The sequence below is a fragment of the Lytechinus variegatus genome, chromosome 1 (assembly GCF_018143015.1).
Source record: "Lytechinus variegatus isolate NC3 chromosome 1, Lvar_3.0, whole genome shotgun sequence".
Classification (NCBI taxonomy): domain Eukaryota; kingdom Metazoa; phylum Echinodermata; class Echinoidea; order Temnopleuroida; family Toxopneustidae; genus Lytechinus; species Lytechinus variegatus.
Genome location: NC_054740.1, coordinates 89,427,186 through 89,454,246, shown reverse-complemented (window position 1 = coordinate 89,454,246; position 27,061 = coordinate 89,427,186). Strand labels below are relative to the sequence as shown.

The 27,061-nt window shown below is 35.1% G+C and overlaps 1 protein-coding gene across 4 annotated transcripts in view; it reads right to left on the bottom strand.

The window, feature by feature from the left end:
- LOC121427793 overlaps window positions 1–27,061 on the bottom strand; it is a 78,289-nt gene that overhangs the window by 48,237 nt on the left and 2,991 nt on the right. For 3 of the 4 annotated variants that reach the window (XM_041624356.1, XM_041624378.1, XM_041624371.1), the window contains exons 2-4: window positions 5,589–5,654; window positions 4,190–4,762; window positions 690–947 (exon numbers count right to left, since the gene is read on the bottom strand). In XM_041624356.1, the coding sequence (XP_041480290.1) occupies window positions 690–947; window positions 4,190–4,762; window positions 5,589–5,610 (853 nt within the window). In that variant the 5' untranslated portion in view covers window positions 5,611–5,654. Of the gene's footprint in view, window positions 1–689; window positions 948–4,189; window positions 4,763–5,588; window positions 5,655–21,302; window positions 22,121–27,061 lie in introns of those variants that run through there. The other variant, XM_041624363.1, reaches the window with a different exon arrangement.

The following is a 27,061-nucleotide window of genomic DNA, read 5'->3' as shown; positions in this document are numbered from 1 at the left end:
GTGACCTCTCACTGCAGCATAACATGCAGGTCCCCAAGTCCATCTACCGTCCAAGTTTGGTTGAAAAGCGACTTACGGTTGCGAAGTTAGGTGTCCTGCATGTAAACTTTAACGTTGACCTGAAAATGACCTTTGACCTTATCATGTGACCTCCCACTGCAACATAACATGCAGGTCCCCCAAGTCCATCTACCGTCCAAGTTTGGTTGAAAAGCGACTTACGGTTGCGGAGTAAGGTGTCCTGCATGAAAACTTTAACGTTGACCTGAAAATGACCTTTGACCTTACCATGTGACCTCTGACTGAAGTATAAAGTGCAGGTCCCTCAAGTCCATCTACCATCCAAGTTTGGTTGAAAAGCGACATACGGTTGTGGAGTTAGGTGTCATAAGAGAGTCTTACATGTAAACTTTAACGTTGACCTGAAAATGACCTTACCATTTGACCTCTGACTGCAGCATAACATACAGGTTCCCCAAGTCCATCTAAAATCCAAGTTTGGTTGAAAAGCGACTTACGGGTGTGGAGTTATGTGTCATTACAGGTTTGTGACGGACGGACGACGGACTGACAACGAACGACATTTGGATCCCTAAGTCTCGCCTTCACCTCTAGTGGGCAAGACAAAAATAACTGACATGAAATGAAAGAATTGCATAAAATCAGTGTCTTCAAGAGTTCCTCCTTACCCTTTGGTTTTAGTGGAAGTTTAACTGCATGCAGAGTTCTGTTATTCTCATTCCAGCCATATTTCATTGAAATTGCTTCTTGATTCTGTTCTGCAGGAAATGTTGGTTGTGTGGAGTGTTGTCGCTGCTGTGTCAGGGGGTGTGAGGACTGTTTTTCAGGTAGTGGCAACAATGTCTTATCAGCATCGTCCCCTGATTCGAACCATGCAAGGCTTCCAGAAAGACTGGAGAGGCTGGACAGCATGGACAAATTAGAACCTAGGCAAAGGAAAAAAAGGCATAGTGTTTAAGAAGTGATGGTGTTTATAACCACAATCATCATAAATCAATATATTTTTTTAAATAACACGCTGTTATCAAATGAGATTGACGTTAAAGCATGAAGCACACCCTCTCTCCGGGTGAAATTGATCATCAAGTCAGTGAAGTGCAATTATAATGCTCATTCAGTTGGAGGGTGTGCTAGATATCATTAATCATTGATACGAAGTGCAGATTAAATGACAAAATGTCATAAATGGAAAGTACATTAATGAATACTTCTTGCAAGCTAAAAGAAAAAAAAGAGGAAGAAGTGATGATTACATGTAGTGCGGGGAGTGCTTTTGAAATTGCACTGAAAGAAACAAAAAGTTCATTTTATAAAATAGTTTTTCAGAATGCATTTTGAGCTGTGTAAATGGGGCAATTTGAAACCTTGCCAAACAATGTGGGTAGGGGAATCATGGGGGCTATCTGGGGTTTAATTGGTGATTCATACCTTACCAACCATGAAACTAGTACTGATAGGAACAAACTCCTACACAGACAAATCACATGTCTGTTCAAGAACAAGAATCATGGACAAAAACAAAATGTGAATGTATTGTAGAAACAGAATGTTGCATACATGTACCAGTCCTTCACGATCATAATTTCGCGGAGCTCAATAAATTGCTTTCCTTATTTTTTTGAGGAGCTTGATTGAGCTCCTCACAATCGCTCTCCTTGAGGAACTCAAATCAAATCAATACAATACATGCATGATAAATTGTAGATTTTTTGTAACATTGTATATGCAATAGCTGTGTAGCTATTAATTAATCTGTGTTGAAAGTAAGCCTGGGTCAATACGATTACAAACTATCGCGCTCCTAAAAAAAAAATTTTTTTTTAAATGAATTGAAAAAAAATAGAAATTGCTAAAATTTCACATTTTGCATCTTTAAATCCATGAAATGGCCATCTATTTTCCATAATTCCTTGAAATTATTTTGATTTAGTTGAAAACTATCACAAAAATGAAGAAAGAATATTCACCTCTTTCCCGACTCTGATTTGAACTTACTCTCGGTAAATATTGTAGTCCCACATGTAGACTTCAATGGTGTCGCCATGAAAATCTACATATGGGACTACAATATTTACCAAGTTCAAATTCAAATCAGAGTCAGGAAAGAGGTGAATATTCTTCATTTTTCTGACAGTTTTCAACTAAATGACAATAATTTCAAGGAATTATGGAAAATAGATGGCCATTTCATGGATTTAAAGATGTGGAATGTGAAATTTTAGCAATTTGAACTCTGAACTTGAATTTTTTTTTTTAGAAGCGTGTTTTTTTTTGCTCTCCTTATTTTTTTAGGAGTGCGGTAGGAGCGCCACCAGCGTGATCGCGCTCCTCAAAAATTAAGGTCTGATGTACCTGAAGGTAATTTATGCATAACACTGTACACTGTCTACAACAAAGTGGAATACCGTTTAAATTTTCAATAATTATGAATGAAGCAAGAGCCCCGACGATAGTAAATTTTGCTCTTTTTTCTGCACTGCCTTGCATCACCATTGCCATTCACAGAGGATAATGCAGTATCTCAATGGTGCAACTTACATGTATTTTGTTTCAGTTTGGTTTATGTGCCAGTGTTCCTATAAAATACTTTCATATTCTTTTTTACTGATGACTTTGTTTCTAAAAATAGAAAGCAAACAACCTATTACCTTTTCAATATCAAAGTTTGAGGTTTAGAACATTATTAAACATTAACAGGAACAAAGCACAATTTGAAAATTTATAGCTTTTTATACATGTACATGTATGAAGTTCACGCTTTTTTGTCTGTCACCAGAACCTACCCAGCCTGATTGAACTGTAATCTTACAAACATTATTTTCTCAGATGAAAGTCAATATGGATTTTTTTTTCAGACTTCTAAAAACACTAAAATTCAAATCTTTATTTCACTGAAAAGGAGCTCTAAAAAGGCATTTGAAAGCTTGGTTTATATGCAGAATAAGATTATTTTCTTGCTTAAATTCTATTAGATCTCATGATTTCATGAAGGCTCCAATTTACATGTACATGTAATAATTTTTCACCACAGAAATGACTTGCAATTTTTAGATTATCTGAGATTTTAGTATTAATTGCAGATGCCCATATGTACAACATACATGTTACAGCCTCTGTTACATGTACATGTAGCAGGATCATTCATATAAAAAAGAAATCATAAAATGAGGAAATTTGGTACAATTGAACTGATAATAAATCTGAAACCAGAAAATCAGTGTAATTCAATAAAGAAAATTTCATGATTAGAAACATGAATATTAATGGTTTCCATTTTCCTGCTTAAAAAAAATCTCATTTGGTGAGAGGCCGTAAGAATCTAGAAAGAAAAAATAAACTGATATGAAATAGCCTTTATTAAAGCATCGTTAATGGCCATACTGTAGAATGGAATTTCCCATAAAAAAAATAAAATATGCTGCAAACATTTCAGTTGGTACATGTATTATATATGCATGGAGTCCTACATACATGTACATGTGTATAGGAGCAAAGTTTTGTATTAAAAGCTCATACCACATTCATTTACAGGAAGTTGTTTTCTAATCTACAAATACTTGTAATAATATCAAAGCTATTTATTTGTAGAATATTACTGAAGAACAAAGTCCAATACATGTTTGATTACAGGTTTGCTTAATTTCCTGACATGACAATGGAATACAATGTATACGTGTAGGCAGCTTGGTTATCATGAAATATGACTCCTTATTTCATAAACATGAGGGTACTCAGGAATAACTGACATATCTAACAAGAATAAAAGGGACAACATTACGCAAAGTACCAAACAGTAATAATCCACTACTATACATGTACATGTAAATGTATGTCATAATGATGATTTATTTTTGACAGCCAATTACTGTTGATATAACTTTCATTTCCTTGTAATGGTATCTATAGAGAATTTCCTTTCAGTTCTTTACAGGAAAATTATATATTTTCAGCTCATGACAAACTATAAAAAATAGCCAAAAGAGTGATGCAACTGTCTTTGGGGTGTTTTTTGGTCAACTACTGGGAAATGGCTATACATATGTAAAGGAAAAGCCACAAAATGCTTTCACCAATGATGTAAAAAACATTTTGAAGACAAAAGATAAGGTTAGATTGCTGACATTTCCATTTATTATTGAAGGGGTCAGACTTCAGAAATTAAACTCACTTGAAGTGCTTGTGATATGTTTCTGTGATGTCATCCCCTCTGCAAAGCTAAGACTCCCAGACTGAGTGAAATCTCTCCGTCTGTCATAAACCTCAGACCAGATCCGTTGCCTCTTTGCCTGTCCGATGTTCTTGTTCTGAACCTCTCCCTGTATCGGTGGCTCTGGAATGATTGGGAGACCGTTGACATAATCTGCAACGCGTTTCCATGAACGGTGGCTGGGTGGCAGCTCCCGTCTCTTCTGGTCTAGGATGCGTTTCTGTTCATCGATTTCCGGCTCGGTAGATGGAAAGAAGACATCGGTATCGGACTGAGCAGAGTTGCGTCTCTCTTCAATGAAATCAGAATCACTGGTCATTTCTGAACCACTACGGAATGTAGACCTGGAGCTACTGTGACAGTTATTACCATTCAATGTTTCCACCCTCTCAAGGTATTCCTCAAGTGTTTCCCCAGTTCTCTGTTCCTCATCTGCACTACTACCAATACGGTATCTGCCATTGCTGATGGTGTTACCATGGAAATCACTTGACTCCTTCTTTACATTTGTGCCTGTGGTGCTTCCAGTTCTCCCTAGTTAAAAAAAAAACCTTACGATAAGATATTGAGGATGCCAGTACATGTATGTGAATGTAGTTATTCAGCCATGGCTGATGACATGTACCTTATAATCTGAGTTTTTTTTTCTTAAATGAATTTCAAGGAAGCAAAAGTTGAACCAGTACATTTGGTGTGTGACCTCTAGATCATTCAGTATGAGTTGAAGTCCTGTCATTGTACTTTGGTATACAGGTAGATGAAAACAATTCATGTATAAAAGCTACTTTCCACCATGATACCAGATTGGTGTCTGGTACTTTGCTTGACGCTGTCGGTATCAAGCAAAAAAAAATCCTCAGTTTAGTGACTTTAATATGCATACAGTGGCAAAATCCTATGACTATTAAAGGTACTTTTTGTATTAAGTTTCAATTGGCTTTCAAGCAATCATCATTTAAATTAAATCCAAATAAATTATATTCATGTTCAACCAATAATGCTTTTGGTCTTTTATTTTTTTTCTTTTTGGGGGGGAGGGGGTAAGGCTTCATTTTATATAGTGAAAGAGTTTTCAAAATATTAATAGCTTTGCTAGATTTATACAATTTAGCTTTGCTATCATGTTTACATTTTGGTAAGGCTTTCATAGATCTACATTTGTCACTCTCCACCCAGGTGTAGTAAACGAGTACCCGAAAGGAAGGAATTGCTCGAGTTAAGCTACATGTAAAAAAGCCAGAGTAATAGTATGCAGTGCATAGAAACATTTAATGTTGAAGTATGAACCATTTATCAATATTCAACCATCACAAAACAGTACTTTAAAACCATCTCATCTACAATCTTGAGAAATGCTCACCATGTGGACGACATGTTTCCATAGCGATCTTTACTTGATGTTCATGAATATCACACGCTCAGCCCCCTACAAGGTAAAAAAAAAAACAGGAAAAATTCTCAAAAATAAGCTTGTTCATCATCGTGTGGTTAAAACTTTTAATTAACTTTAATCTACTGTAATTAAATATCCATTGTACTGTTTGTACATGTACTTTATAAAATGGCAATATCACATTTAAGTACATTGACCTTCCATTCTTACATGCACATGTACGTATACTTGTATGTGAGAGAGAGCAATCACAGCACATACATGACCAGTACATGTAGAGATAGATTCATATCATTGATTGATTGAATGATGCTATTGAAGACTAAAGATTAACCACAGCTTTCTTGATACTGTTTGGGTGAGTCCTGTGGTTAGAATGTCAATTTACACTCAATGTCAAGCTGAGCAAAGTACAGCTACATGTACAATTCATTATTTTTTTCTGTCACTCTTTTTTTTTAAAGTCATCAAGTACTCGGACTCTAGGAGGATTAATAACTCCCCCAAACTGCAATATTACTTTAATAGGCTGCGTTTATGCGACCTCGACCCAGAATCATGATTTGAATCACAATTTGAATCATGATTCAAAACAGCAGCATGAATCACGATCCGACAGAATCAGCGTTTATACGACCATCTTTCTAACACTGTTTCTCCCTGAATTCGGGCCGATCCAGTGCGCATCACAGTGCGCAGTTTGACCCAGGAAGTATAGGTCAACATTTTCGCACGTGTTTCTAACTTCACGTCGGCTGCTAGATTTTTGCTGCCGCCGGAGCTAACGAGCAAACGTTTGTGCAAGTGCAACGCTTACTCGGCTTCCGAAAAATAAATCTTTTACTTCCAGAATTCCGTGTATTGTACCTCATATTGTTTTTGATCGGGAACCAGAAGGGGTCATTATCCTCCCTCCCACCTCCCGATCGCTTTTCTTGTCTATGATGGTCCTGTACTGGGCACGAATTCTGTTAATTTTGTCTCGACAGGCGGTGCCACATCTCCGTTGAAATCCCTCCCTCGCAAGCGCCGCTGAAAGGGATCGTCTTATTTCTGTGAATCCCGGTAAGGGATGCTTGTGCTTCAGGCTGAGCCCAAAGCACAAGCAGAGCCCTGAGTTAATTCATCGTCGATCGGTCCAATTTGTGCCTTTGGAACTTGAAGAAATGATTGATGAAAACAATGAAATATACAAATGACGCTACAGTACAACCCCGGGGGTACAATACACAGAATGATAATTCCTAAATGCTGGCAATACTGCTACACGAAAATTAACCTGCACGAAACACAGCGCGCGCCTTTGAGTCGAACCCGGAAGAAGCACGACATAATGACGTCATAGAATCATGATTCAAATCACGATATCGTTTATACGACCTTTTTCGTTCGTGATTCTACAGAAACGTCTTTCCAAACGCCCCTTTTTTCGTGTTTCATGTTCGTGATTCTAATCATGATTATATTCAATTTCGACTAAACGCAATCGTGATTCTGCAGAATCGTGATTTGAATCATGATTCTAATCATGATTCTAGGGTAAAAAAGTGTCGAATAAACGCACCCATAGTACCCCCTTCAATACATGAATTTTATGCAACAAAGAACTGGGAGAAATGACCCCTAGTTTTCTGTACTGTACAATAAACTCGCCAATCATGTATTTTAATCAGATACTACATGTTGTGAAGTGAAAAAATAACAGCTTTTTATTTTGCATCGCTGTAAAACAGAATAACCTTTCTTGTCAAATTAGGCCTTTGTATGCATGTACAATACAAAGCTGCTTTGAAAGGCCAAGAGATCTTACAAAATTTAAAGCTCAAATTAACAATAACATGAAGGACAAAAGAGTCGATAAAAAGAAGAAAACATAGCAGGTGGAAAAACAAAAAAATGCTGTATGTCTAATTTTTCAAGAAGTGATATACGGATACACTGAATGCTACAAGCTTTCCTTTCACTACTCATCTGATTATTAAAGTTCTACTAAAAAAATTGTTCCATTCTCCTAAAGGTAAACACTAAAAAAAAATGCTGTTAGAAAATCTCTCTATTCAGGTACATGTACAACATTCCATAATGCAGAAAATGACATTATTTGATTTTTCCAAATCTGATAGGGAGAGGGAGTATTAAAATGTAGCTTAAACCACACTGAAGCAGAAAATTAAAATCAGATGCATCTTCACACAAAAAGTTTAAACATCAATAGGCCTATAGTGCATATGATACATCTCTATTGCTTCTAAAGACCTTGGATACGTATTACCCTGACTTTAGTCTCACAGCCTTTTATACCCTTTTCATAAACCTATCCTCCAATTAGCCGCCTAAGAGTAATGCAGATAATTCAATAAAAATTGCGTTCACAAACTCCGAAAATAAGCCGCATTATTTTTACGAGCGCCCGTCCTGAAAAAGGCGGATAATCGTCATGACAACTGGACACGCCCCCTCCGATGTGGTTGTGTTGGAAAAGGGTGACCTTGTGACCGCACCATGGCAATTATCCGCATTATTTGGAAATGCGTTCATCAACTCAAAATCTTGTCCCGATGCTGCTATTTCATGTATGCGGATAATAGCAGCATCAAAATAATGCGGATAACTCTGGTCCTCCTCCAATTTTACGACCAAATTATGCTGCTATTAGCCGCATAATTGGGTTTATGAAAGGGGTATTACAGTGCTCACAGAAGCATATTTTCAAGGAATAAATTCCTGCTGGCCAGGTACCCATTTTTTACCCCAACTGGGTTGAGTGAAGCACAATGTGGATTACTTTCTTGCCAAAGAAAATTATGCCAGAGCTGGGATTCAAACCCACAACCCTCTGTTTCAAAGTCTAGATTCAATGACTAATCAACTGGGCCACAATGATCAAAGAGTTGTAAAGAACAAGCAAGGGCTGCAGGGCTTTAATATAGCACATGTATTTGGGGTTCAATGAACGTATGTAAATTGAGTTTTCTCATCTCAAATCATTCATAAAGACATGATTATTTTTACTTTCATCAGTTAAATTCATTAAATAGCATAATTATACTTCAAAAAGATTCGCATATAAATTTAGCTAAAGAAGAAAGGAAAAAAAAATGTAAAAAAAACAACAAAGAAATACGTAAGAAATTCATACAACAATAAAATACATTAAGAAATAATTTTTCAAACCGGGTGGATGTTCTTAAAGTTGCTCATAACTTACGAACAGCTTTACATGTATGAACATCCCCCGGGACTTTTTTAATTTGTAATTGTTAGCAATGATATAAAGAATATCAACACCAAAAATGAGCATTCTAGGAGCTTTTTGGGGGTGAATTAGAGCAAAAAGTATGATTTACACATATAATAGCATACTTGATCCACTAAAAAAAATATATTATTATTTCAGAAAAATTAACTATACAGCCTTGTAGATCACATCCCATACCATTATCATGTCAATTTTCACAGCGATTACGCCATCGGCTGCCGAAATCTCAAGGGAGGGGGGTTGACTCGCCCCCCCCCCCCCCCGGTATATAACAACCAAAAAAGCCCGGCCTGGATAGGGTTAAACCAAGAACTTAATTTACCAGTACCTTGGATGATTTACTATTACATTGATACACTGTATTTCTAAAAAACAATAGTCACATGATCTTTAATTTGCAATTTATCTGGTAAGATAAAGATTAAAGTAAGGGCCTGACATGACTCCGAATGGATGGCACTTCATGAGGATTCCCAACGTTTAGATGTAATTGCTTGTTGACTTTCTGGTGCTCTGGGGCTAATCAAGTTGACGGGTAATGATACCCCCATCCTACTGATTGCTTGTCACCGAGGGGACCATTTTGTTGACACTACTTGAGAAAACTCAAGGAAAGAGATCGCTGAAGAACTTCTTCAAGTTACATGGCACGTGGATTAGGTTTCAAAAGTTGCATCTGTGTCTGCATGCCAAACATCAACTATACAGTTCAAATGGAAGCTTAACAAACATATTACGAGAAACTGGAGATACTGATTTACATGAACTGGATATCAGGTTAATGAATTCTACGATGTGCCTTGGTAAACAAGATGGTCTCTATATATACTGTACTACAGAGCGAGTCAGAAAAAAACTACACGTTTATAAACAGGAAGAAGTACTCTGTATAAACATGCAAAATAATTTCATTTTCTCTTTAAATCAAAGGGTCATTATGGAAGTATTTTTTTTTCTGACTGTAATGCTGCCACACTTGTCATCGAACTCTGAAACACAAATTCAAAGTTTGGATGAATTATAAAGTACTACTATACATTCTCTGAAAATAGATATTCAAAGAGCTCGCATTCTCTACATCTTGTCCTTGTACTACAAATATGACTTTTCAAATTATACATGTAATAGACGAAGAACAAGATCAAAGAAGCAACAATTCATAATTGTGTATTTGAATGTGCTGATTGGTTTGTATGTGATTTATCTCATGGGGTCATTCAAATGAGCAGGTCAACCTATCTTAAAGGGGGTGTTCACCCTGACAAAAATTATATAGTAAAAAAATTGCAGAAAAAATATTTAGCGAAGGTATGACCAAAATTCATCAAAGATAATTTTTTTTTTTAGATTTATGCATTTTACATATTACATAACATATGAGGCAGCTGCTCGTATATGGCATCATAAATCAAAAACCTTTCATTATAATAACTGTCTTTAATCTTTAATGGATTTTCCTCAATCCTTCAACAATATTATTTTTACTGGTGTTTTTACAACAATCTTTTCATCAGGGTGAACTTCCATTTTAAGAAAAAGAATCATAATCATGATCAAACATGATGGTGTGATTCGAGTGACAAGTAGTATTGCTTCAAAATTCAATATGCATTATGGTAGACACAGACAAAACCATTTGAAATAGGTTAAAAAGTCCCAATGAACTTTCAAAATAAATGTTTGCAACCAAAATGGCAACATGTACATGTAGTAGCCATGATAAAGTGGCATGCATACTGTACATGTAGCTTACAAGTTTGAAAGCTATGAAATCTCTCAGAAAGATCAGGAACTTTAATCATGTACACCTCTCCAAAAGGTGTGGAGATGTCTGACTGCATTTGCACAAATTGAAGCTGAATGACTTTCTACCCAACCACTGTAAACTAACCATACCGTATGTCAAGGCCCCGGAAATGTATCCATACCGCTGCTGATCTCAATGGAACAAGATTTCAACCCTGAGTCATAAGTCTACCTTACATGCATTTGATTGAATGAATGAGGAGTGGAATTGCAAGCGGAATTAACAGGCTAAAAAACTTTTCACATTAACCAATTTAAAAGTTGGTTGAATCGTTAATTAAAAAGTAGGTAAAAAATAAAGACTGGCTTTATTACGTTTTATAAAAAGTTCAACAGTATACTATAGGCTACTGTTTGGACAAATATTTACATGTAGGTATACGGTATGCAAAATGCATAAGGAGTAGACCGGTCTGTGATTTTGCATGATTGTTCTTGCAGCCTGCAACATGACTCTTATTAGTCTACAAAATGTAGACCCACATCTGCAGGGTGTACCACAGCTGATTCACCTCATGAGCCATTCAGAATCTGCATAGCAGACTAGACTCTTATTAAGAGACATTTGGCATGGACTCAACTTTATCATAGATTATCATTTAAATGTACAAATCATTTTCATCATAAATCAATTCCTTATAAATTGTGAATTTAGCTATTAAAGGTATTGTTTAACTTTGTGAGCAGCCGATTTAAAAAATTCTCAAACCAAGATGAAACATGTGTACAAGTGCATGTATTAGAACTAATAAACCCTGAAAACAACCATTATTGAGAATGAAAAGCTAAAACTACAGGGCAAATACCGATTTTGTAAATAGGCGTCTAATAGACACCTAAATAGTACACATAAGTGTATGGGATGAAATTAAGATGGTGTTTCCGGTCACTTTATATTTCAATTTTTTAAGCACTAAATAATCATTTTCGAACGCAATTTTTTCTGGGCTTCATTTTTGGAACATATCACAGACACAGGTGACAAGTGTGACCTTCTAGCTCAGATTTTTTAAAAGTCAAACCAATGTTAACCAATCACTATTAAAGTATTCAGCTCTTGGTGATCCTTCAAATGTCTATCTAAGGCTCTATTCACACTGTACCTGCCACTTATGATTTCATATTTTTTGGTCTGGGTCTACTCATACACAAAATATTCACAGCACATTGCAAGTGTTGGAAGCAAAAATGAAACAAGTGGAATGCCTCTGGCCGTCTCACCTGCATCACGCGGTTCAATATAGCAGCAGTGCTGACTATGAATACTACTCTAACTCGCACAAGATGTTCAGTGATACATGGTTACTCTTATGTCCACTTTTTATGAACTAGACAAATAAACTTACAGAGATATGATGGTTATTCAACAAAAAACCCCAACATGGCCAAAGTTCATTGACCTTACATGACCTTTGACCTCGATCATGTGATCTGAAACTCGAACAGGATGTTCAGTGATACTTGATTACTCTTATGTACAAGTTTCATGAATCAGATCCATAAACTTTCAAAGTTATGATGGTAATTCAACAGATACACCCAATTCGGCCAAAGTTCATTGACCTTTGACCTTGGTCATGTGACCTGAAACACGCACAGGATGTCCAGTGATACTTGATTACTCTAATGTCCAAGTTTAATGAACTAGACCAATAAACTTTCAAAGTTATGATGGTAATTCAACAGATACCCCCGATTCGGCCAAAGTTCATTGACCCTAAATGACCTTTGACCTTAATCATGAGACCTGAAAAATTGCACAAATTTTCAGTGATGCTTGATTACTATTATGTCCAAGTTTCATGAATCAGATCCATAAACTTTCAAAGTTATGATGGGAATTCAACAGATATCCCCAATTCGGCCAAAGTTCATTGACCCTAAATGACCTTTGACCTTGGTCATGTGACGTGAAACTCATGCAGGATGTTCAGTGATACTTGATTAACCTTATGTCCAAGTTTCATGAACTAAGTCCATATATTTTCTAAGTTATGATGACATTTCAAAAACTTAACCTCAGGTTAAGATTTCGATGTTGATTCCTCCAACATGGTCTAAGTTCATTGACCCTAAATGACCTTTGACCTTGGTCATGTGACATGAAACTCTAATAGGATGTTCAGTAATACTTGATTGACCTTATGGCCAAGTTTTATTAACTAGGTCCATATACTTTCTAAGTTATGACGTCATTTCAAAAACTTAACCTCAGGTTAAGATTTGATGTTGACGCCGCCGCCGCCGTCGGAAAAGCGGCGCCTATAGTCTCACTTTGCTTCGCAGGTGAGACAAAAATTGATCTGAAATATTGTTTCTGATAGGCCTACTCCTGTCTGAAAATAATATTCAAAATCAACTATGACTTTCATCGGTTCGAAATGATAGGACTCAAAAAGATTGTTCATGATAATGGATGGAGAAAATGATTCATCCACATCATTTATCACTTATCTTCCATGCCTTTCACAGAATGTGTTTCTTGATATCATCCATGCTCCATTTCTCATTTCCTATCCAAAGCTTTCAGTCTAAAAACCTTCACCTGCCGTTTCTTGTACCTCTTCAGCAAAAAAACAGGAAGCCAATTATGCGCTGCTCTCACAAATGAGACGTATATCTCAACCATCAACCGAGTAAACAATAAAAGTTGTTCAACTCCATTCCTCCTTGATGCTACCGCATCTTCCACCTCTTCCTAATGGATGACTCTCCTATGTTGCTAGGCAACAATTAAACACACCGAACTGCGACAATGCATGCACCAGCCTTGCATGGAGGGAGAATTGAATGGATATAGGGTGAATTACTAAGCCACTCTTAGCACTAATGGAGGGTATTACATGTTGGTGGCTCTAATTAAATCTTGTCTGTTTTTATTATCTTCTCGGATGAATAGTCATTTGAAACATCAAGTAATTTCACGCAATAAGGCCTAATGGCTGAATGCATGTAGGTTTCCACTAGGATCTGTACAAGGACACCTGTAGTCCTGTAACATATTACATGTAATTATATCTTTCTAATCACTCTTTCTTATTTAAAGCAAGAGAGAACAACATCATGAAATACATAAGTGCATCTTTCAATCCACAATAGTTTCAATGTCTATTCAAACCATTTTGAATGACTTCAAAAGACTTTCTTTTGCAAAATTCATTCTATCCAAATCATACATGTACATGTGATTTTATAAAACATGACTTTCAAATAACTTTATTTTGCAAAATACAGGCAGCCTACAAATACAGTAGAAATCTCATTAAAATGTGGTAGGCCTAATTTGGGTTAAAACTCACATGGTAGTTCATATAAACATCATTATCAGCCTAAAAAAAATATGCAGCTTCAGTACATGAACCATACCAAAATATATTTTAAGGGCTATATACAAGTATATTTTACTTATTTTTATTTCAACAGAAAACTATTGTTTGTTATGTCAACTTTACCAGTAGGATAATCTAAAGCCATCATATAAAAAAATTGCAAACATAAGTTACGGGTAGGGTTAAAAAATGTCAAATTTGTTTTGCTGGACAAAGTGAAATGCGACGGACAGAGTTTTTCTATCCTCGAAAGTAACTTGCAGTTGCTCATCAAATTTGAATGTGAGACTTCTATGCAAGTCATGATTTGCAAAGAATACTACAATACTGTGGCAGGAAAGTATCGGCACCACTTCATAAATACTGCAAACAATTTCTGGATAATACAGCACAGATCTGGCCAGACATCCAGACTGATAAAATTTGTTTCCAAGAAGTTGGTGGAACAACAAGTATCCTCTTCAGACAGCTGACTAACAGATAAAGCAGTCTAGATGAATCATAAGGAAATACTTTTTAAAAAGAACTTGGACCACAATGCACACCAATATACCACAAGACCATGGATTGGGGGAAGGATTATTCTCGAATCAGTTGAATCTATTGCGATTCTTCACAGATACATGTAGTGAACATACATCACATGTTGTGAATGTGTACATGATCATATTACCTAGAAAGAAAAGAGGTCAAGGGCTAATCCAGTCTCTTTTAATACCTCAGAATTAACTTGCAACAACATGTAGATGCAAGTTATTAATTGCAAAACAACTACCCCATTTTCACGGGTTCGATATAGAGAATAGCTTCCTCCCTTGAGGGTTTCCATAGACAGAACATGTAGGTAAGACATAGGGTTGGTTCTTTCAAGAACAGTAGACCTTCTTGAAACTCAGGCCAGAAGAAAGTCATAAAGGTTGATAGCAGATTACAAATTTCTTGTAACAAAATTGGGATTTTGAAGTTATTATTAAGGCTAACAATTAATCTAAGAACGAGACCAAACTTACTGGAGGAGTTGATAGAAAGAGTTCAGATCTGATTGAAATGGCTAATGTGGAAACAGGGTAGGTAGAGTCAGGGTTCACAGGAAGCCTGTATGTCAGCAGCCGGAAGAGAGTTCACAAAGCATCTACAATTGTTGGCATCATTCCATTCCCTAGTCCACTAAGGCTTGTTTTCACCAGCCTTAAGATGATTTCTACATGTAATTGCTTATTCTAGCACAGCTATTTTTTAATATTAAGCACTAGTATATAAACCAAAACACCTACAGTATTGGCCACTTCGCCATTGCAATTCAGCCAAGCAACAATCATCCTTTGATATGAAATATTATCAACTTAAGTTTGTTATCACACATGATAATTGGCAGAAGACTGAATGTACACTTTATCCTCTCATACTGGAAACTCCTGTAACATACCAAATGACAACACAGAAATTCAACTCATGTACATGTATTTTAAAAACAGTTGAGTTTCAAGGAGTTTAATGGCGATACAGCTCATCATGAGATCTTATTGTTCATCAAGGCTTTATACCCTGTTTATGCTTTCCGTTAAGTTTTCCTACTTGAAGAGGCCTTTAAGAGTTCAGGAACCTCAAGTTATGCCTTTTGAAAATACACTGTTCTGCAGATTTTGAGGGAACTTTTGAATGACTCAACAGATGGTTATATGATTCTGGCAGCTTTGGCCATGTAGGCCTACATGTGCATGTAATTATGTATTTTTTTGTGTGAAATCTTGAGAGCCAATCGAACTATTCCACCTACCATTCCAATAATGGCAGTAGAATCCCACATTAGTCACTATGGCTTACAAAGTAAACACAACTATACAGTTCAATCTGACTGATCATTGGAAGTAGCTAATCCTAAATCAAAATAACAGTCACAAACAATGGTCTCTGTGGAATGGTTCTCGATTCTAGAGGCTAATGAAGTACATGTAAACTGAATTAGAAAGATTCACCAGATAGACAGCCTTTAACAGAATATGAATAATAAAATGTAGAATGAGACAAATCTGCCTTCTAACACTTTATAGTAACAGCCTTGTGTTATATGCTACTTGCACATTACTGTACAGACTTAATTATTTAATAATGTGACTTTGATGAAATTTGTGTATGTTATGTACAAATAATAACAATCAATTTTTAGTTTCATGTTTGTTCTTACTTCTGCATGGGTGTAGATCCCGGGGGGATGGGGGGTATATACCCCCAAATAATATAAGTTCTAACATATTTTGATACCATGAATCAAGTATTTAATCATAATACTATAAATATTTACACTATTATTAGTAGTATTATTAGTATCATTATCATCATCATTTGAAAAGTCACTTTATTTTTTGTCAGTAATCTTCATCCCGATTTATGATATAAGTTTATGGAGAACATAAAAGAATGAGAATTAAGATTTTAAAGAGTGTATGTAATAATCCTGACAACCAACAATTTTTTTTTCTCAAAATGGCTCATTTTCAGGTCAATTAAAAAAAAAACAGCTTGTGCTTCGTGCTCGCGTTGATCTCGTACATGTACGTAGTACTTAGTCTCATTGTAGAAATAAAGCTAAAATAAACTTGTACACTGCAGTCTTTAGGACTACCCTTGCTGAAAAGCAGATATAGGGCATAAGGACCTTGGAAGAAAAAAAGGTGAATTTGATAGGAGAGAGAACTCAGAGAAGGGTAAATAAGGCCACCTTTTTCACAATTCCATTCATGTCTTTTTAATGCATACATGCCAAGATGTATATAAGGTCTTCAGTAGACCTACATCATATGATAGAAATATAAGAACTGATCAATCTCAATTGCATATTAATGAGCATTAAACATATAGACAAAACTATTTTGTGTTGCTATATTCAAAGTAAAAATAGTTCAGTTGGTTTGATACAATCACTGAACATTTTCTAGTAACAATCACAGGATTAAATTTCAAGTACTTCCTTTTAAAAGGCCCCCATTTAAGATTTATTTATCATAAATCTTATACAATATACTGAAAAAATGATTGTCGGATTGTGTTTTCAACTGTCAAAGTTATGTTATCATCTTCCTACGTGTTTTATTGGAAATTGACCCTTTTGGTGAACATGTATATTATAAGCAAGCGTGGAGATGTCTACACTGCATTTTACTATTTTATCAGATGTAACCATTCAGTATTAATTATGGTTTAATCCAGGGGGGGCTCATTTACCCCATCGGGCATGTTAAGTTCATAAACTTCCAGTCAGAAAAAAAGGAGGGAAAGTGGTAAATATTACAACAGTACTGTAGTCTGGTACGTACAATAATACCTGACAAAAGTATAACACATTATTGGGTAGATACAGTACTTGCCTCTCTAAAGTGGAGATGTTACTTTCAAAATTTTGATTTTGACGTGATACTAGGTTTGTGCTCCTCCTGGCCATGTGCATTGGGGCATGAGACATTAATTAAACTAATACTACTCAAATACCACACAAACAGTAATTCCTTTGACACTGGTAAACTTAAGCAGTGAGCTAAAAATTAACTGGGGGCCTTATTTACCCTGTGGTTTTTACCCCACTCTCCCCAATGTATATATTTTCAAAAGATATTATGTCAAAATCTGTTACAAGCTTAGATTTTTGCATTCACAGGTCAAAATTTGTGCTCACCCGCTTGCAGTTTTTTTTAAAATATAGGTCTATTACGTCATGTCTGACCCTCAAAAAACTTCAGACTCATTGCACAATTGCCCCTCTCAAACTATAGAACAAAAAATCCCTCACAGAGAACAAAAGTTGGGTCAGTCATGGGGGGGCAGTTTCCCTTAAAAAAATAACATTTTTTACTGAAAATATTCACAAAATTAACCATAAGTGTGTATGGAATCCTTCAATTTCACTTTAGAAAATTTATGCATAAGTGCCCAAATGGCAAGCTCATTCACGACCTCACTTTGGAGTTTCATTGAAAATATTTTCACGCCCCTTCCCCAGAAAAAAATCTGCTCACAACCATTGTCATAACCCCCCCCCCCACGAACACAAATCAATACCCATGCACTTATTCAAATCATAGAATTGTCAAGCTTTTTTCATCATTATCATTATTAGGTAATAGATCATGAAACATACGATATTACTGCATGCAAATGTAGCAGACAATTCTTATTATATGATAGTTGAAACATACCTTTTACTTTTTTTTTGCAAGAAATCATTCAACTGAATATTGCTGGCACCACCCAACTGAATAAATACTTGGCTACACTGTACAAGTACAATGTGTGTACACACAGTGTACATAGATATTTTCAAGGATTATCCAAGTGACATGAGCACAGCTTTAAAGGAAAGGAAAAATGAGCTTGAATAATTTATCAAACAAAAGTCCTACCAAAGATTCTAAATAAAAAACAAACAGCTACATAGTGATAGCAAACATACAAGATCTACAAGTACATAAAACAACTTTGAAAGTCTTATAAAGGTAAAAGAAAGTAATTGCAGCAAACAATTATTTCATGAGAAAGCTTTTAAAATCATCTATGTGGTATCTAAAACAACTCATCTTTGTGAAATCATGAAATCTTTAATAGCTGAAAACCAATAATTCTGATGAAAACTACATGTTTACGAACAAAGGCATGTGTGGGTCAGTGTATTAATATTGCTTGGAAAAATACCTGACATTCTGCGCTTTATTTTGCTCATTTCTCAGCAATGTACTCATTTTTTCCAGAGCCAATTGGAAAATATTTTTTTATTTATAGGTATACAAACACTTGGGTGGTCATTTTATTGGATTCTGTTCGAACTCATTTTGAGACCGTTACCAGAACTGGGATTTATCTTTAACACACTACATTTATAATGAAATGCATAAAATTTGCTAACTACTCTATTCAGTAAAATAACTTGATTTTACCCTCAAATGAAGCAGAAAACAAGATATGTAAACCTGCAATACATTTTACAAATTTGCACTTCACTGTAATGTACAGTATACAGTCAGACATCTGCTGACAGACACAATAAAGGCAATATTGCTTTTTGTGATCACCCCATATTTATTTGCACCAGGTCATAAAGTCCCAACACGTTCTTGAGTGGGTGGACAAACACCCAAATAATTAAAGTTCCATCACAAGGGCTACTACCTGTAAGAATTACACTCTTTATTCATTCAAAGGTGTGCAGCATAATTTTGGGTGTTCTAGCAAAACTAAATTAATATTTTCACATTCATACAATCATTTGTGAGCTTCATGGAGCTTACAAAGAGTGAAGGTATGCAAAATGTTAGATTGAACTACAGTATAGAATTCATAAATATAAAATTTTCTTTTTTATTAATCCTATCACTGCTTCATGGCCCCCACAGAATAGAGAAGGTTATCAAGGTATAAAAAAAATGTTACATTGAACTACAGTTTTAAATACAAATCAAATTTTCTTTTTTTTTTTATACACTGTACATTCACTCACTTCATGAACCTCACAGAATGGTATTCATAGATATATATTCTTCTTTTTCTTTCTGAAAGTTTGAATTTGTTTTCAATTGATCAAGTTTTGTTCCCTCTCTCCAGAGTGATTTTCATTTTCCTTAAAAAAAGAGCTATAGACAAAGGATCTAGATAATAAGCACAGATGACATAAAATGCACATTATATGACTTTTCTAGAAAGTAATTGAAAATTGTAATGTACCAGAAGAAAAAATGCAGGAATATACATTGCTGAATTTAGTGATTTCTGCAACAGAAAAGCCATGGTATAAGGAAGACAGCTCAAGAAATATTAAAATTTACATTTTACTGCCATTTGGCTGAATACTTTTTAACAGAGACAAATTGAACAGAACTGGACTTTGAGAGGGTGTGGGTCTTTTTGCACTGTAACAAAAAGAATAGTTTATCTGCTGGCTCTTTGTATCTTCTTTAAAAAAAATCCCTTTTGCCTTTTGGTGTCAAATATTATGCTCGACTTGTCAGGTGATCACCTACAATGTAAAAGTGTATTTACAGGTCACAAAAGTAATAGACAGAAGTCATCATACTATATTTCTAACAAAACAAGTTCAACAACTCTAAAATTAAATAGTGAATCATAGCATTATTGCAGCCCTGAAGTCTTCATCAATTCCATTCACATGAATGCAAAAATGCTATGAAGTCTTTAAAAATTGTTCATGTCCGCAGGTTTTCTAATTTACAGTATAAACATTGTATATTTTTCTTGTTTGTTTTCCATTTTAAGTTCATACATGTAAAGCACTTATCTTTTTCTATTAATAAATATATTCATTAATTTATCCTAAACTCTATTTATTTTGTGTACATTAGGTTTTTGTAATTCATTCATTCTCTCACTTTTCTTTATTTCATCCCAATTATTATGAATTCATTCTAAAACTAAAGTTATTACTTCAAAATATTGTTCATTTATTTGTTGGTCTCTTTATTCAGTAATATTTAATATTTTTTGCCCTTCTCAATTAATAAATTTCCACATATCAGAGGTAGTCTACAAAGTCTACAAAGTAGACTAAAGGGGTCTATCCCCTTTAAAGAGACCTGTTTTGTTTTTTGTTTTTTGTCATTCTGTACATGTTGGATCATATTGGACTACAGTATGTATGAGGCCTATTTGAAATCCTCATCAGCAATCACAAAGGGTTGGGCACAATTTCATGGTAATTGTTAAATTACATGATAAATTACATTTTTTGAGTAATTTTTTTAAAAGTTTGAAAAGGATACTCGTCCTTTTACATGCAATTTTTACAAACTGCTCTTACAGGCATACAATGTCTCATTTTGGGGTCTAAATATAGGTCTAAATACATGTAGCTCTATCTCGCACAAATCTTTTGATATCAATACTGTTCATGTTAACAAAAAATGCTTACAATGTCCAGTTTTCAGGTCAGAAAATAAACATTTTTCATTTTGAGCTTGGCATCAATTGTTGGTCAGACACCCATCCTATTCATGATTACATGTACATACAGATGGAGTTACAAAAGTGCTCAGAATGTCTACATGTAGTTTTCAAGATGGATTTTTTTTTAAATATAAGCCCGCATTTACAGTACATGCATTGTGATAATTATTTAAAAAATCATAACTTATATTAGATTCAGATCTACATGTACTACAGTACTAGTCTGTATCACCAATATGATTACAGTTTTTTATTTTCTTTTAATGAACAAAGTTGATAATTAAATAATAACAATTGGCTTTCAATTAATGACTGCGCAAAGTACCTCACAATTATTTTTACCTGGTCACTCGATTCATAGCTTTTCAAGCAGCCTGTTAAGCGCACACTTGCTAAACCAACCACAATGAAAGTTGTTTCCTACTGGTACCCAAATTAGCTCCTTGGTGAGATTGGCAAAGTGTGGATTGATGCCTTGCCAAAGGACGCTAGGCCATGGTGGGATTCGAACACATGACCCTCTGATTACAAGGCGAGAGTCAGAACATCTACAGCTACAACACAGTGCTTCCACTTGGCTTCCCCTTGAATGGCAGTCCAATAGGTATTCTCGATAAAAGAGCCTGCAATTCAGTCTCAATCAACTACAATAATTCCCTCTGGGAGCTCGCTTCATCAGTAGCTGGATGGCACCATGGTCCATACATGTACTCACAACAAGGACTTCATTTCAATGGTTTTTAGGAATGCAAATTTTCAAAGTCACAGTTCATTAATCTTAAAAAGGTAATGGCAATAGACTAATGTCTCTTAAAGTGACTTGCTGGTCTGGACTGGGTCAGACCCAGGCTAAAATTATGAACCAAACAGTCTCGGCCTGGCAAAATAGCCCGTGCCAGGCCCAACCTATTTTGGTGCTGCTTTTATCAGCTCAAAACCAGCGCCAGGTCCTCAATATGCATCGACCAAATAGTTTATGAAGATTCTGGCCTGAAAATTGGAAGCATAAACACGGCCGAAGACTTGTCAGTGATACTTGATAGTACCCCTACATCCACACTTTATAAACTATATCTATAAGCTTTGAACATTATAATTAAGCAATCTAATAATAACCTCCAAAATGACCAAAGTTCATTGACATTAAATGACCTTTGACCTTGGTTATGCGACCTGAAACTTGCACAGGATGTTCAATGATACTTGATTACTCTTATGCCCCAGTTTAATGAATCAGATCCAAAAACTTTCAAAGTTATGATTGTAATTCAACAAATACCCACATGGCCAAAGTTCACTGACCTTTGACCTTGGTCATGTGACCTGAAACTCGCACAAAATGTTCAGTAATACTTGATTACTTATGTGTCCAAATATTATGAATCAGATCCATAAACTTTCAAAGTTATTATAGTAATTCAACAAATACCCTCAAATTGGTCAAAGTTCATTGACTCTAAATGACCTTTGACCTTAGTCATGTGACTTGAAACTCAGGCAGGATGTTCAGTAATACTTGAATACACTTATGGCCAAGTTTCGTGAACTACGTCCACAGACATGTACATGTACATTCAAAGTTATGCTGTCATTTCAAAAACTTAACCTTCGGTTAAGATTTGATGTCGCCGTCGGAAAAGCGGCGCCTACATGATTAGTCTCACTATGCAGGTGAGACAAAAACAGAACAAAACATGGTACATACAAAATTAACATACATTACATGGCAAAATTGTGGAGTAATGCAATGACAAAATCTGGACATAATTTATGAATGAATGAGGTGGTAACTAATAGTGCTGCTACTATTTTTGTGCGGGTCCTGGTGCACACCAAAAAATCATGAGTTACTGAAAGTGGTTTAATACATGTACTTGTACATGTAACTGATGTTATTGGACCCATATCGAGTGGTTTCTTCTACTTATCAAAGCACTGATGTTCACTGAATATATATGCTGTTTTTTCCAATCAATTCCAATCAATTAACTAACAAAAACAAGCTCTTAAATTAGTATTGGTGGTATCCAGAAGGTATCCAACAGGAGACCTCTATTGTCAATTAAAAATTGACAAAGTCATTGAAAGACTTAGAATGAGAAAGATAATGCCAATTCACAAAATTTTGTAAGGAGTTGTTCCAGAATATATAAGTAGACGATTTAATTATCAAATATATTACTATAGAACCCACAAATTTGATTATACATGTAGTCTTTGCATCCCCCAAGTAAAAACAAATTAAGGGAAAAGGCGATTAGAATATAGAGGTGCAATTGCCTGGAATAATCTTACAAATGACTTGAAAGGAATAAGGTCCACCTTCAGCTTCAGATCACAACTACATGTAATACTTGATTTAAATGAAGCAACCATTACGAATGTGCTTTGATAAAAGCTTTAATCATACATATTGAGATTTTAATGATTTCACTTGGGAAGGGCGGGGAAATGCAAGGGGGGAATAAGGAATAACGATTTGTATAGTTTTAGTTGTATACCTAAGAGCAAGATAACTGAATTTTGATAATTTGTATCCAACTTGCACTCTGTAATGTTATTTATCCATTTTAGTAGTTTGTATCCGTGTAATATTGTTATTTTTTTTAATGAATTACTTTGTTTGCTTAAAAAACTATGATCATTTTTGTGTATTGAATATCGTATCATGGCCCCTTTGAAAAACAGCTATGCTGAATGGGCTTTTAACCATGGTGAAATAAATAAATGAAATGAATGAATGATTGCTTTTCTTTTGATTGCTTTTTGTATTAAAGGTCAAGTCCACTGAAAAAAGTGATTTCAATGAATAGAGAAAAGCTCAGACAGGAATCAAATCTTATTTCACATTATTTTATAACAAGGAAAAAGATCAATTTAATATTTCATACAATAAAATTCAGAAGAAATAGTGCGTGGGTAAGATATTCGATTTGCTCATTTGCATACTGACCAGGACGTAACTTTTTTTGTGAAATACAGTGAAACTTGAAATTTCCATTAATTTCTCCTTTTTGCATCCAATTTTTATGAAAGTTTCAGGCTTTCAGCATTTCATGGAGTTTAATATTCAAAATAACTTTCTTTTGAAGTGGACTTGACCTGAAATACAGGCTTTAACAAGCAAATGATAAATACTGTACATGAACCAACAAACTAGGAAGGAAGTCAGGAGCTACATGTACATGTACTGATTGCATATTTTGTGCAAGAAATAAAAATACTTATAACCTCTTGATACATCATCATGCCACAAAGGATTTCCTATCCATCTCCAATACCAGTTCAGGATAAACTGCATCCAGGAACTTAAACATGGGAAATACATTATTTTAGTTTGAAATGCCGTTTCTGGAGACATTTTCTTACACTTTACCCATAAATTGGGGATGTCCAACAGGCGACAACCAGGGATGGCCCGGTCGAGATGACCATGCCAATCAATTCCTCAACTAATTTCAAACCATGTCATGTAGTAAAATTATCATTTGTAAAAAGATCCTATTCAGCCAAATAAACTCAAGCTGTGTGTGTAAGCCAAGGGTTAGATAGATTCCCTTGAAAACTGGACCATGCTGATGTTTCGTATAATTTACTTTTTAAGTAAAAAATGCTTTCCATTAAGTAGATTAAAGGTATCTAAAAGACCATTTGACTTGAAGCTGAGGTATATTATTGCAAACATTTTAAAGATTATATTCTTGTAAGTTCGATTATTATCCATAATTGTCAAAGATATTAATTGTTCTTTTCCAAAATGGATGTTGCTAAGTATAATATTTTGCTTGTCATGTTACTAGAAATCAGGAGTTGTTTTATGGAAATAGCATGATGCTGAATATTCTTGATTGTTCTTGTGATATTTGAGATATTTGTAGTATAAAGGTGAAGCTTATGTCTTGTTAGGGATAGGTAGTTTTTATGCCTTGGTATCTTATTATCTGTAGATAGCATAGATGCTAACCACGTTGATGTCGACAGTTTTAAGGACAACGTTATGATGTCCATTGAGTGAAGGCGTTTCTCTACATGTAGCCTAGAGGTGTAAACCTGAGGTAAACCGGGCCTCTACAAAAAAAAATTTTGTCACTTGCCCTGTTGGGCAAGTGATGAAAAAATTTGCTTGCCCGATAAAAAAACTGCTTGCCCAATTTTTTAAATAATTTTTTCATTATGACGGCACTACTCTTATTTTTATTAAGGTATACTAAATAACAATTGAGAATCATGTCCAGTATAAAAGAAGACACATTGAAAAGGATATTTTCAGCAACGTAGGCCTGAGTCTTTACGTTTATTTTGGAGAAAAAAATCAATATTTTATGGCTATTTAAGGTTTTAAAATACCTTTCAACAAAAGTTGCTAAAATTTCATATTTTGCATCTTTAAATCATGAAATGGCTACCTGCGTAACATATTTCCTTAGAATTGCTTTCATTTACCGTAGTTGGAAACTATAAAGAAAGCCAGTGAAAAATGTTCAGCTCTTTATTGACTCGGAAAAAATTATTTTATCATCAAAAGTGGAGTGGCTAAAATTTCACATTTTGCATCTTTAAATCCATGAAATGGTCATTTATTTTCCATATTTCCTTGATTAAAAAAAAAATTATTTGGAAACCATCAAGTCTTTTCTTCATCATTTTATGATGTTCCACTCGTTCAATAATTTTATCTACATGTTTTCACATGCTACTTTTTTTCTATTTTGAGGAATACCTGTTCACTTATTAATGAATTATTAGTAACATTTTTTAATATTGTATGATTTTTAAGTAATTTTTTTCACTATGCTTAGAATCTTGGGTGTGTGTGTGCGTGTGTTTGTGTGGGAGTGACTGTGAGTTGAACTTTGATATAAATGAATTCAATATCTAATTTCTACTTCGCCTATTCCAGTACAATAACCTGTACTCGGCCATGTAATAAAGGCCCACATACCCTAACTTTTCCTGAAGTTCTTTGAAAACGCAGACTTCTACCAAAATTGCATTTCTCTATGGGGGAGTCTAAATTTGGTGAAAATGTATTCATTAATAACTTAAATATACATGACAATGAAGAAATCATCAAACTTTATTGGAAGTTTTGAATAATATACCCGAAATGTAAACTCTGTCTGAAACAGAAAATCACCATCATTGAGGCCTTTACTGAGCGAATTGTCCCCCAGAGCTCTGGCAGAGAGACAGAGCTCAGACTGGCTAGCTAGTATGCGCACGTGTGTGAGCCTCCCGCCGGCCTTGTAAAATTGATGGAGCTTTGTTTGATGATTTATTGTCTGATATTTACCTCATCCCCTCAAAAAGGGAAACAAATGAATTTTAAGTTATGATTAACAAATACGGCAAGTTATTTTGGATGTTAATAGGCCGTTTTGAAAAGCAAAGCCAAATGACATGACAACTCACCAATGCGAGGTTACTAGACTCTGTGATTTATTTCCTGTGTAATTCTAATTATTTTATCACAGAATTGTGATATCGGAAGGGGGAAAATGTGCATTAGAAATTGCACATGGTGGTAGTCATAATGGACCCCTATACTACATTCAACTGTTTCCCGGCCATTGCGTTGATTTTTTTCATACCTGGTACCATGTATGGAAATACGTGGTGCAGAAAAAATAACGCAATTTCGGAATTTGAAACTGCGCTACTCGCTATTTTTTAAGGCTGATTCATGATTTCGAGTGTGGATTTTGGATGATTTATGGAAAAACGAGGTACGGTACAGAAAAAAAAGACGCAACAACCACTTGCCCGATCGGGCAATTAACTTTGAGAGGTGCTTGCCCGCACGTCATTTTCACTTGCCCCGGGCAAGCGGGCAAGCGGGTTTGTCGCGCCCTGGGTAAACTACAGTATGATGTAAAGTCTACACTAGTCCAGTTGAGTCAGTCAAGGCGAACATTGAAGGACTTTGGCCATGCAATGTTAGACGGTCAACAAGTTGATACCAATATTCCCAAGAAGTTCTTCAGATCAGGTTCCATATTTCAAAGAAATGAAGATATACATGTAGAAATAAAAGAACTTTTGGACTTTAAGCAGTATCAAAGTAAACTGTTTGGTTATATTTGGATATATTGATCATTTAT